Source organism: Mus musculus, chromosome 10 (assembly GCF_000001635.26).
Source record: "Mus musculus strain C57BL/6J chromosome 10, GRCm38.p6 C57BL/6J".
Classification (NCBI taxonomy): Eukaryota; Metazoa; Chordata; class Mammalia; order Rodentia; family Muridae; genus Mus; species Mus musculus.
The window spans coordinates 9,662,455-9,676,426 of NC_000076.6; the positions used below are offsets into that span (position 1 = coordinate 9,662,455).

Below are 13,972 nucleotides of genomic sequence, written 5' to 3' on the forward strand. Positions count from 1 at the left end.
AAATTATGTATAACAATAAAATACTAGCCAGATGTTTTTGAATGACCACTATGTTAGGTATCATATAATGCCCTTCTCACATAATATATTTCATTCACTCATTACAGAAACTTAATAAGTGAGTGAGATTAAGCCATTTTATGAATAGGGTTCAGTAGAATGAAACTAAACCTCCAGGTAAATGATAAATAAAATATTTGATTATATACTTCCTGTATTTCTCCAGCTTAGGAAAAATAGCCTTAAAATTACACATAAGAAATTTAAATCGATGGGCATATTAAAAAATCTATAAAATTGTAAACTAAAAACATTCTTATGTTTGGGAAAATGTTTGCAACTTCTATTAGAGCATGATTAACATCCTTAATATATAGAAAGCACTGGGAACATAACCAGAAGAGGAAAAAAAAGTGTTTCGAAATGGAATTACATAACTGTAATTATAGGAAAACCAGAAATGTAAAGGGGTATAATCTGTAATTGAAGAAATGCAACCTAGAGAGTAGAAAAATGGCATTTCCAAATAACAAAGATTATAAAAATCAGTAACAATACCCACAAGTGTCAGAGACATGTCTTGGTATTAAAGTCACTTTTGAAGTTGGGTATAACTGGGAACATGTTGGTTAAAAGGTATAAAGATTCAATTAGGATAAATTATAGAGATCTATTATACAGTACAGTAATTAGAGATGATATTAATGTTTTATACATGTACTAATTGCTAGGAGAGTAGTAGATCCTCAATGTATTTTATCACAAAACCATGATAAATAAGGGAGATAAAACTTACTTGACTGATAGAATCATTTCACAGTGAACTCATATATAAAAATACCTCATGGCACACTGTAAATACATCCAATTTTGTCAACTGTATTTTTACAATGCAAAGTAAAATTAGTTTTCACATGATACTCGCTGACCAGCTTTGTGTGTTTCATACAAACCAGGTATTCTTACACATTGTACTGACTGATTTTGGTGGGTCAACTTGACACAAGTTAGAATCATTAGAGAGGAAAGAGCCTCACTTGAGAAAATGCCTCTGACATTCAGCTGTAAGGTATTTTCTCAGTTAGTGATCAATTGTGGGGGTGAACAGCCCATTGCAGGTGGTGCTCCTGGGCCAGTGATCCTGGGTTCTGTAAGAAAGCAGGCTGAGCCAGGGGAGCAAGCCAGTAAGCAGCACCCCTCCATGGCCTCTGCATCAACTCCTGCCTCCAAGTTCTAGCCCCATTTAAGTTCTTGTCCTGACTTCTTTCTGTGATGAACATCTTTGTGGAAGTGTAAGCTGAATATACCTTTTCCCCCACAACTTGATTTTGGGTCATAGTGTTTCATCATAGCAACAGAAACCCTAAGACAAACATATATGGTTTTAAACATGAAATTTAAATACAGTATCATGCTAGAAATGTTAATACAGGCTATTTACAAATTCTCTTGATCCATTCACCCCACTGCTCTCCAAATTTCCTCAATACAGTGGTCCTACTCTTCAACATTTAAAAATAAATTCCTGTAAGCATAGTGATTTACACTGCCAATAAGAACACCTTAAATTTGCATGGCTTATTAATATTTACAAAGTAGCCTCATATAAATTATATCGTTGAGTTACTGCTACAAGTCTATGAGATGGATAAGGGCATCATTTTCAGCAGAAATAATTCTTTTAAAATCATCAAGATTTTATATTTCATACTAACATGGAAAAGTGTATCTCAGTTGCTGACAGTAGTTGTCATTGAGAAAAAAATGACTTCCTAATGGGAACCAAGAGGTGGTTCCATGGATAACAGAGCTTACTACACAAGAACGAGAGCCTGAGTTGAGATCTCCAGCACTCATGAAGAAAGCCAAGCAAAACCCACACACATGTAACCTCACAATGGCGAGGATGGAGAAAGGAGGATCGCTGGGGAGTGAGTGTTTGCCGCCAGCCTAGCTGTGGGTTCAGTAAGAAACACTGTCCCAAAGCAAGCAGAGTAGAGAGAAGTACAAGACACCTGTATGTCCTCCTCTGGTTTTCAGAGACACAGCATGTATGCTTACTTTACATAGCTATACCACACTCACACATGTATGCCCCTACATGAGAAAGTACGTGCCCTAGCAATAATCCTCAGCAGTATCACTGGTAAGATATTACTTCTGGGCAGGGATGAGAGGACATATGCAGAGCTTCAGGGGTCTGCAAAAACATCAAGTTCATAGCTCCTAGCCTATGTCTTTGTAGTCTACGTTGATTTCGGTGGCGCACACACTCCCAGTTTCTCAGTTGACCCCACACCCACAGAGTGGTTCCAAGAGTCCTTTAAGGAGAGAAAACGTGGGGTATTGCACCTGCATTGTAGTACCACATACTCCCAAGAAAATCAGTCAATTCAAAACTATAGCAATGTGTCAGGATGTATAAAAGCAAAACTGTATGTAACACAGGAGCTACGTCAACTCTATTATTCCGATTACTTTAACTCTATTAGTCCTATGTGGCCACTTGGAGTTTATGTATTAAAATTTTTAGAGAGCAAATCAGAATACACAGTGCAAGCCAAACTAGCCAGGTGAAAATTCTATTCACTAGATGGCATGTTTCTCTGATTTGAACACTTTAAAATTAAATTATCTCATTTTAATTATTAATTGTTTTAAAATTAAATTATCCCATTTAATTATTAATTGTTTTAATTATTAATTGTTAGATAAAATAAAAGTGAATTATTGCATAACTCATACTTAAAATAATTTGTCAAAGATGAAATATTGAATAATGATTTACTGGTGTCAAGTATGGTAGGTGCATCTTTAGTCTGTGTTCTTAGAGGGAAAAAAAATCTTAGAACTTGTCATCTTTGTTCATTATGAGTTTGGTTAGTAGAGAATACATACCAATTGTTTTTCTTATCTTTCTGACCTGTTCAGAATGAAGTAGATCTCATTTTGTTTATGTTTGTAACATTATGGAAATTTAACAGTAAGATTTTTTAAAGCTCCTCAGACCATTTATTTCAATTAGAAGTGGTAATGAGATCTCTTTAAACTATTAGATGTCACTTAGTCTTTATGGAAGACAAATTGTATGCTTAATGCCTCTTGGCGTGTTCCACACTCACTGGTCTTTAATAGTTTTTATATTGACTGAAAACAAATATCGTCTTATTCCCTCTCCTATTTCTCCCCAAACCCGAATCAGTAGTCAATTTAGATGGCAACATTTCATAAAACGCAGGAAAGAACTGATAAAGTCCATTCTTCTCGATATCAGGAGTGGCAATAAGCAGTCTGCTTCAGCCAGGGGATGCCTGTCGCTTTGAGCATTATCTAGACTATGAGCTCAAGAAGCTATAAGCACTGCAGTCCCTAATGCACTGCTCTTCACCTTAGTAAATGCTCTTCCAAGGATCTCCAGGTAGCACTTGCTACCTTAAGAGCCAGCCCCAGTCTTCACCATGTGACAGACCTTAAAGAAAAAAAATCACTTCATAGCATGCCTTACTGTGTAAGAGCAGACACAATTCTCGTATTGTAACAGGGTACCTTTGCCTTAAGCGTCATTCTCTTTTTCCAACTCAAGTGGAGGAAGAACAAGTTGAACTCTGTTATGACTTGACTTGGAAGCATCAGGAAGGGATTCGCAAGAACATAAAAACAGGCAAATGCCAAGTCCTAAAGACACCGTGGCACCATCTGAATCCCGGGTGATCTAACACGTGCAGCATAGTTGATGGATTTCTCTGCAGTCCACCTCAGTCTACCCCTGTGTTCCACTGACACCTTTACCGTAATTACCTTGCGGTAGAGATCAGTACTGCTGATTTTTTTATTTGAAAATGCCATGGAACTGTTTGTTGTAGGTTACAAATCCTTTGGGAAAGTTTCCATATTGATAAACATGAATTCACTCTAAGGGCATGTTTCTTGTCGCAAAAATAAAAAGGGGTTATAAATGCCATGCATTCTAAAAGCCACTTTGTACATCACAGCAAAATTACATTATTTTGCTGACAGATTATGCTTCCACCTCACAATTTATTAAACATCATCCTCTTAATTGACTGATTTGGTTCCAATTACAGAAGGAGTTTACCCCAAATCAGAGTTGCCTGAGAAGACTCAGAGCTCAACCACCACAAAAGACCATCCCAAAGCATGTTTGTGCCCGCGGAGTTCAAAAAGTGCTTCAAATATCTAGCAATACTATAATCTTCTAAGTGAGTATTTTAAAGATCATAACTGTCTTAGTTAGGATTTTATGTTGTGAACAGACACCATGACCAAGGCAAGTCTTATAAAAAACAACATTTAATTGGGGCTGGCTTGCAGGTTTAGAAGTTCAGTCCATTATAATCAAGGTGGGAGCAGAGCAGCATCGAGGCAGGCAGGGCACAGGCAGAGCTGAGAGCTGTACATCTTCATCTGAAAGCTGCTAGTGGAAGACTGACTTCCAAGCAACTAGGGTGAGGGTCTTAAGCCCACACCCACAGTGACACACCTACTCCAACCAGGTCACACCTATTCCAACAAGGCCACACCTCCAAATGGTGCCACTCCCTGGTCCAAGAATATACAAACCATGACAATAACCCAATTTTGAACAGTTGTATTTTTAAGAAATGATTTTCATTCTAATCTTACCATGTGGAATTGATTAGAGATGGAGGTAAAAATTCTACCATGGGTTTAGTACCACATAAATGGGTATTACCAAATCCCCCTACCATTGGTGTCAGGAGGCCATTGCATAGACAGAGCTTCTGAATTCAATGGCATACAGCTCTTTGTGTATATTACACACCATAAGGGGTTGAGGTATCTGAGCAAACATTGATAGAATAGCACTGGGGACAACTTAACCAAACACTCACCATAAGCCATGCCATTCATCTGACAAAGGCTCTTTCTGAATGTCCGTTAGTACAGCCCACCAGAAGCATTTTGATATCATCATCTAGCAGCCCCAGCCGTGTACCTTCACTGCCTGACCTCAAATCAAATGTGTGTCTGCTCTAGCCAGATGTGGCACTTCATGCCTTTAGTCCCAGCGCTCAGGACACAGAAGCAGGAAGATGCTCTCTGAGTTCTGTGCTGGCTCGAGCTGCAGATTATCCCTTCTCAAAAAAACTAAAAACTAAAGATAAATTAAGTTGTATGATTTAATCTCCCTGTTTGCACAATACTAATGTATAAGTTTTATGTGTTCCTTTAACAAATATTACAGAACTTAAACCATGTTTCAAAAGTAAAAGTATAGCATCTTTGTAAGGCATGGCACATTAGGTTCCCAAAGTGAGGAACCAACCCTAAGATATATGGGGGTGTCACCAGAAAACTCAGTGTGAGTAAAGACTAAGATGGAACAGAAAAATTAGCCTCTCTCCTTACTGAAAGTTCAAGACCCATGGTTTCTAAACTAGATTTCCAAGACAGATACAATTGCTTTAGCTTTACCCAGACAGTAGAAACAAGATCACAACTATGCTGCACGAATTGTCACCTGAACTTCCTAACTACCACAGCCTTGAATGTGAAACCAGATGGGTGGTTTGCTACCAAAGTCTCAGACAAGCGATAGCTCAGCTGTGACTATAAAACTATACCTTGATCAAAAAGGGGATCCTAAGACCAGAGTTCCACCACCAGCTCCAGTACCCTACTTCATTGATCTTGGCAACTGGAATCATCACAGGCAGAGAAGACAACCAGCTGCCACTGAATGGGAATCGGGAGCACTGAGCCATGCCAGGTCTAAGGATTGGACCCCTCTGAGTCATTTGTGAATTGGAGATTTATAGGAAACCCTTTTCATAGATAAAGTTTTTCTCTACTAAAGGGACAAATGCATCTGTAGCCCATGGGATTCCTTTTCCTAGTCAAGGATTCTATGGCCACAGAAACTAATGTTTGCTTATTGATTATTATCCCTCATTAAAAATCCCCCTTCTCTCTCTCTCTTTCTCTCTCTCTCTCTCTCTCTCTCTCTCTCTCTCTCTCTCTCTCATGCACCCCCATCTATATATCACAGTTTATTTAACAGAGATCTTGGTCACATATCTCTTCCAAATAAACTCACACTGTTCCTAGACCTTGATGGCTTGGATATATCTAACAAGAATGCAGAAGGCTTCAGTTTCAGGAAATTTTCAGGTGTCCTACAGTTTGGAATGGTGCATAATGAAGTACCTCTTCAGACAAGGAGGACAAGTTATAACAGCTTATATCCTCCCACAACCAAGAAAGAGGCACAGGATGCAAAGCCCAAAGTGCGTCTCTGCACTTGAGAGGCTAAATTTGGGGATGCTACTCCAGCCTGTTAGGATGCAACCTGAGAAGCTGCTGGTTAGAAGTCCCCAAACAACAGAAGGTCTCCAGTGTGTCCAGTCTAGAGTTAAGTCATTCAGTCACTTCGGCCGTATGACCCTGGTGATCTGATGGTGCCTGGAGTTCTCAAGGCAGACAAAGAGAAGCTGTTTGGAGCCCTTGGCAAGACCTTGTTAGGTGAGTCACACTGGAAGACCTTAGGACTTTTCAAGCGAGGTCATGCTATTTTCTCAATCTTGAACGTGTAGCCTCCAGAACTGGCAGAGAACAAATTTGCATTGTCTTCAATGCCAACCCCCCTGTGTGGGGTATTTGTTGGAGCAGCTCTAGACAGACATGATGTTGATCTCATAAGTTCAGGAGCCTGAGATCCTTGAACCCACCTAACAAGCCCATGTGGCAGCCAATCATGTTGCTTTTTCCTGCAGTGCTGCCAAAGGTAACCTAGCACAGAATAGAACTGGGACTTAAATTTAGCATCTAGTCTGAGCCTGTGTTCATAACCATTACGCTACAGTATCCACAGTGGGATAGAAATGCACAGTACTGTTCTCTCTGGGGGAACCCCAAAGGCCATATAAGTCACAGAAACCATTGCTGGTGGAGTGGTAGGGAGCAATGTCAGCACATTACTTCCAGAGCAGTTTGGATAAGGAAGGAAGACTGAAGCCTCCTTAGTGGTGGCTCAAATGCTTGCCATGCCTCCTTACACTTGATCGTTCATAAGGAATTGATTTTGATCCTAGTGGTGGGCACTCCAGGAAGACCCGGGAAATGAGCACCTCCTTAAACCAGACACTGTGAGGACCCCGATTATCTCCTCTAGTCCCCGCCCTACTGCATAACTCTCTTTCTGCATGTTCTACAGGGCCAACATTTTAATACCTGGTCCTTCTTCAGTATCCTTAAGAGATAAACTCTTTTGTTTTTTAAATATCATCATTAGAATTTCTCTCTTTTTCCCCACAATTGATTCTTTTGGTCACCAAAATAAACATAGGCATAAAATTCTCTGATGTCTAATGTTTATAAAAATAACACTGATCTTTGATATGGTACAACTACCACATATCAGGTACTGAGCTCAGCACTGCAAATGCAAGTAAACATAATGTCTGTATAGTATACTGTCATCCTAACCCAGGGCCCTAATCTATGGCATACATTCGGTATTGGTTAAATGGAAGAAGGATGGGTAGTCGCGTGGGTCAATGGATAGAGGAACAGACAAACAGGTAGATTAAAGAAGGCAAGGATGGATGGATGGATGGATGGATGATGGATGGATGGATGGATGGATGGATGGATGATGGATGGATGGATGGATGGATGGATGATGGATGGATGGATGATGGATGGATGGATGGATGGATGATGGATGGATGGATGGATGGATGGATGATGGATGGATGGATGGATGGATGGATGGATGGATGATGGATGGATGGATGGATATAACAAATGCACAGGTGGGTAGACAGCAGAGGGTCCACTTACACGAGAACTCTACAGAACTGTCAAGAGCATGAAGAAAACAGCAGCTCTTGTTTTCTTCCCATCTCTCCTTTCCACAGTGTTCCAATTGGACTAAAAGCAAAAGCAAAAGCCTAGACGGATTTAGATGGAGGATATCTGAGGATATTAGTTGAACTGGAAAAACTAAAGTTTGCCTGCTTCCAATCTGTCCTGGTAATGTCACACAGGCAGAAGGAATTCTTGGGAGAAACAATATTTATTGTCATGTCAGCTTCTGCCAAGACCCCAGGCAAAATTCCAAAGGACACAGCATGTCTTTGCCAGGATCTCTTCCTTTCTAATACTCTACACATAGAAGCCTTCGTGGCAACTTTGTCTTTCCAAATCCCTTCATCTTAGGCTACCTCCTCTGAGAATACCTCACAGCCGTATTACCAAAGAGCCTTGTTAATTTAAGCTAACGTGTAAATGATGATTACACGTACGTTACCCTACAACATTATTAAATAAGGCTACACTAATTCAAAGACCTTCTTCTACTGATAGAGAAGCAAGAAGACATTTTTAGGGAAGAGCTATAGTAGAAGTCTGTCCAGAAGATGGCTCAGCAGGTGTGGGAGCTCATTGAACAAACCTGGTGACCTAAGTTCAAACCCAAATAAAAGCTGAGGAGGAGAAACAACTCCACAAACTGTCTTTTGATCTCCACACATGTGCTGTGGCACGCGCATCACTCTCATGCACACACATCACATACAGAGTGACAATAATGAATTAAAAACTTTAAAGAACTCTATAAATCTACCCCATTAGTATCCTACCTGGCTACAATCTCCAGTTTCTCTGCCTTGAAACATCATGGCCTCTAGTGCTTTCCAGAATTCTGCTTCCTCCTCTGTCTCAGCTAACATGCTCCATGTTCCCAGCCCGTGTAAAATAGTTCATGACCCTGCTCTTCCCATCAAAACAATGCTACAGTTATTATTGTGGACTGCATCATATGTCTTCCCTGCTAGACCCTACAATCTCAGAGGACAGGATGCCTGCATCCTGCCAATCACAGTAAGCTGGAACCTAAGGAAGGTCTGGGGTAGAGAAGCTTTTTTTATCACAAAAAGTTTTATGCATAAGAATGCACATGAAAACTATATTCACTTATACTTGTACATTTGTGCATATAAGCATAGCCTATCTAAGAGGTAAAGATCACAGCAATGAAAAGCCCTAAAAAGAGGCACCAGGGAATGCATCCGTGTCTTCTGACTTGAAGCCTGGTATCCCAAGTTCTTGGTTTTCCAATATGAAGGAAAAACAAGAAAAGCTTTCTTTTTATTTAGAGTTTAGCTCACTGATCGGGAAACCTGGGGTGTTTTCCTAATGCAAGTCCTACAGTCCTTTCAGGTCATTCTTTAGAAAATTCCTCAACTCACAATTCTCTCTCTGCAGAAGGTTCACCAACCCCACCATGACCACCCTTGGCACGATCACATCTAAGCCACACAGTATTTTCATTGCAGTACAATGTCCAAAGGATTGGCCATGCTTGTGACTGCCAGGGAGAGTGAGCCTGCTCTACCAAGCTGAATTTCCAATCCATGTAATGAGCAGTATACATTCTGACCATGACCATGACCATGACCATGACCCTGACAGAGGTACAGAAGCCAAGGTACACAAGAAAATAGGAACTAGAATGTGATCACATTTTAAAGAAAATGTTCCAGCACTGTTCATGGGAGAAATAATTGCATCAGAAAACAAATTCCCACACAACAGAAAATCTAGACCTTAAGAGGCCATCACATATAAACAGCAAATTCCAAAGAAACAACATGACTTGCTACTTCATAGTTGTGTGTTCAGTTTTATATGCATTAATTATGCTTTAATTCCTATGTCAATATGTGTTCTTCTTTCATACAATGAAGTTCTCCAGATCCATTCATTTGATCCCCAAAAGGAACACTGTGAAAAGGGTAATGAGAATATTACTAGACCTAATTGATTCTTCTATCAGTTAAAGAAGGAAAACTAAATACCCATAGAAAGCAAAATCAGCTGGGTCATGGTAGCATTTGCTTTTAATCACAGCACTTGGAAGGCAGACACAGGCAGATCTCTGTGAGTTCAAGGCCAACCTGGTATATAGAGCTAGTTCTAGGACAGCCAGTGCTACATAAAGAAATCTGTCTTTTGAAAAATACAACAACAAGAAAGTAAAAGTGGGCAAGTTTTTTTGTTAAGCATTACTGTAATGGGATATTTAGTTAAAGGCAAACTGAAAAGCTATGCCTGGTGATACATGCCTATAATTCTAGTACTTTGGATGTGAGTTTGAAGACAGTTTAGGCTACATGGCTTAACTAAATAAAGTTGACAGAAGTAATTCTTTACATGGAAAATGAACAGTGTCAATGCAAGCTGAAATTTTTTATACAAATCTGACTTATAAAAATGTGTTATCATTAGGTATGCTGGTCACACCTGTGATCCCAGCACTCAAGAGACAGAGACAGAAGGATCACCCATTCTCGTAGCACCCAACACTGCACTATAGTAGTCCTGAAGATTGAACCAGCCATAGCTACTATCTGCCTTCTTTGTGTCCAGGTTTTGAACTGAGCCCTCCCATGGGCTCGGTTACACATCTCTCGGTGCAAGCTCTCTTTACTTTCTGGTATATTAGTAACAAACAGTGAGTTGGCCTCCTGCTCCTTTGGTAGTGGACTAAATTTCTGTTCCGCTGACCACAATCCTTCTAACCACACTGGGCATCCTTCAGGCTCGTACAGCATGTGCCTGAGCTTCTCCATTCCTGATCCCAACACCCATCAATGGTCCTGTCAGAGTAGGTGTCTGGGACAGGTGCTTGAGGCAAACCTTCTTTCTAATCTATCCTCCTTATAAAAGCAATTTGTATTCTCAGGCAGGTGATCATGGTTGACCACCCCGACCACCCACTACCTGCAAGACAGCAGGTGGATAATATTAAACCATTATTTCCTTTTACTGTATCTACTTTGTGCACCAGTAGCCCTTGAACTTGACCATTAGGCATTATGACCTTCAGTCCAGCCCCCTGGGGCTAATGCCACCCACACAGCATTTAGACCAGATATTTCCTCCCATGATGCTTAGATGTTAACACACCTAGCCTGCTGCATATTCTTCAACTAGGCTTCTCCAGGCCCCTTGTTTTCAGGCTGAGATGCTCATTTTCCTGAGTTCCAGGCAATGCCAGACATTACCTGTGCTGTCAGCATCTCTGCCAAATTGGCACTCTCTAGGAGGACAGCTTCAGAAACTAAGCCAAACCTATTCACTTCACTAAGCCAAACCAACCCACTTGAAGCTAGAGACAGCACTCTGGTGTAAAAATGCACTTTCTGGTACTTAATTGTTCAAACCTCATGCCACATGTCTGCGTGCCACACAGAGCGGCCATGAGAACGTGTAGCCTGCTCTCACGTGTGAGGATTGCTTTCTAGGTACTGAAATGTCACCTCTTCCTGGCCTTCCTTACACATGTGCCTTGGAGTTTTGAAAAGAATCTATCTTCCTTTCATCTGAATCACTAGTGATACCACAGACCCCAGATGACCCGTTTGCTCAGCATCCCATTACCCGGAATCCTTAAGCTTTAGGAGCCTCCTGTGAATAGGCACAAGTTTTGTGTTTAGCACGCCCCCCCCCCCCACCACCACCACACACACATAGGTTCCTGTTAATGGGACACTTCTCCATAGCATGGAATTGAGAACAGCAGGCCCTGAATTCCCCTACTCCTTTGGCAATAGTCACCCACTCCTCTTGGAAGTTTCTCAAAACTCAGAAGAAAAAAGTAAAGAAAAAGAGGAAGGTTGAAAATAAGGCAGATGTGACCCATCTTTTTTTTTTTTTTCACTCTTCCAAGCCAGACACTACTAGAGGCATTAGGATTTCCCAGAGGCATTAGGATTTCCCGGTGGCCACCAAAAGCAAGCACCCATTGCTCAGAACCTGACAATCGAGCCCATATGCTAGGGTGCTGTTAAGAGTTGTCTACATGCAAAATATGAGTGAGCAGCTATTATTAGAGACGCCAGCACAGAAGGAATAGATAGATAACGCAGAAAACGGGAGAACCAGACACCCCGAACACCCTGGTTTCTCAATTGTCACCTAGACTGACTGCTGAGCCGCTGCAGAAGCTCCAGGCCTGGTTCCCTCCCGCCATGCCCAAGGTCGCCCTGGCGGGGCCTCCTTACCTTGCGTGAGTATGGGGGTTTGCTCAGGTGGATGCCATCGCGGACCAGCTTATCCCGGATCATGATCTTCAGCTTCAGCTTAGGGTAGCTCACCAGCTCCCTGCTGCAGGGAGCGCCCGGCTGGCCACGGGGGTCCCCGCGAGTGCCCTGGGCTGAGCTGCCACATGGCTCCCCCCGGCGGCCTGGGGGCACCGCTTCTACCAGCGGTGCCGGTGGCACGGGCTGCGGTTCAAGGGTGAAGTAGAGGCCGGCAGCGGCCGCATCCTGTTCCCGCAGCCGGTGCACAGCCTCTAGGATGCGCCGGCGGTGCGCGGGAGCCAGCACCCCGATGGCGTCCAGGTCCGGGTCTCCGATCTGCTTGCACACTTCCAGGTCATCGTAGCCATTATCCACGAAGGACTCAGCGTACTGTGGGAGCTGTAACGCTTTCAGCCACTCGTAAACTATGTTGGTGCACATGGCTGAGACTCGGAACTCGCCAGCGAGTACCCAAGTGACACGGGCGGCACCAGTTCTTGCAACTTTTAATCCTCTCCTGGAAAGGGGTGGGGAGAAGAAACAGCAGGAAAAGTTTCTCCCTTAGTGGTTAGGCTCCGGCCGCAGAGTCAGAGCCATAGAAAGCAGCCGGGGAGGGAGCGAGAGAAAACGAGGAGCGTCTAGCGGCGAAGTGGATTCCCCGAGCAGGCGCGGCGCTCGCGGGCACTGGCGGCTGGGCGAGCGGCTGGGCTCCGCGCCGCCCCTGGATGCGCGGCCACCGCGGGGAGGGGCGCGCAGGCGGGGCCGGGCACACCCCTCGCACCCGCGCGGGTCACCGTCGCGCTGCGCCGCCCAGGAGGTTCCCCAGCTGGGGCAGTCTGGGGAGTGCTCGCTGCATGTCGCTATCTGGCCGGCTCCGTGGACGTCTGCAACCGGGTCCCACGCCGTGGAGGCGGCTCCGGCGGGCAGACCGGTGGATGATGGCGAGCGCCTGGTCTGTGCGCTTGTCAGTCACTGTCGTTCCCGGGGTCACGGTGACCCGGTGGCTATTAAGCTTCCGGACTCCGGTGGCTGCCCTGGATATCTTTCGACATTTCTTTTGAATCCGACTTCTCCAAACCCCTAGATTTTTTTTTCTTCGCTCAGTTCCCAAGCCAGTGGGTACTCTCGCCTGGGTGTCCAAGGGGAGGACCCGGTCACTGGTCCTGAGAGAAGCTGTTGAGTCCAGTGTCCCTTCTCCTTTCCCGATGCACGTAGAATGTCCTTTCAAAGGAGCGGGTTGCTAAGGCTCCACAGGCACGGTGTGTCTGGCTCTGTGGTGCTGCGCTCTGTGCCCCAAGCAGCTGCGTTTTGGCAGCAGGGTGGGAGCGACGTGGGGACTGTCCAGCCTGATGGGCGCGAGGCCCCTCCTCGCTATAACTAGTCACACCGGGTGGGTGTCGGGAGGGGCACGACTGCTCCCGATTGCCTCTCCCTCCAAGGCCATCTGACCTGCGAAAGTTTGGGGTGGGTTGTTACTTTCTCCTCCTCGGTCAGCGCATCCCTACCTGATCGGCATCCCTCCCCACCCCCACCTTCCTTCCAGCCACACAAGCACACCGCGTTGTGTCAGACCCCCTCAATCTCTCCCTGCCTTTTTGCTTTCTATTCACTTCGCGTTACAGCTCTTCTGCCCCAGGTGGCTCCCTGCCCAGGGACAAGAGAGGTTTTCTGCCTCCGAGACAGGGACCACAGCCGACTCCCCCTTCTCTGCCCCAGGGTCGCGTGTTAATTGATACACCACCACATACACCACCACGCAGCTGTGTTAAAGAGAACACTAGGGCATCTAGCACTTCTGCCTAGATGGGAGTAACAAAATTAACCGAGATTCCCTCCTGGTGCCCATGGCCCAGCTTTGAATGGAGGCGGGGGAGTGGGGAGGAGAAGGGCGACCCCCCGGAGTT

The 13,972-nt window shown here is 43.9% G+C and overlaps 1 protein-coding gene across 2 annotated transcripts in view; it reads right to left on the reverse strand.

The window, feature by feature from the left end:
- Samd5 (sterile alpha motif domain containing 5) overlaps window positions 1-13,472 on the reverse strand; it is a 413,466-nt gene extending 399,994 nt beyond the window's left edge. The window contains exon 1 of one of the 2 annotated variants that reach the window (XM_017313970.2): window positions 12,051-13,472. In XM_017313970.2, the coding sequence (XP_017169459.1) occupies window positions 12,051-12,509 (459 nt within the window). In that variant the 5' untranslated portion in view covers window positions 12,510-13,472. The remainder of the gene's footprint in view (window positions 1-12,050) is intronic. The other variant, NM_177271.3, reaches the window with a different exon arrangement.
- Between the last annotated feature and the right edge of the window lie 500 nt (window positions 13,473-13,972).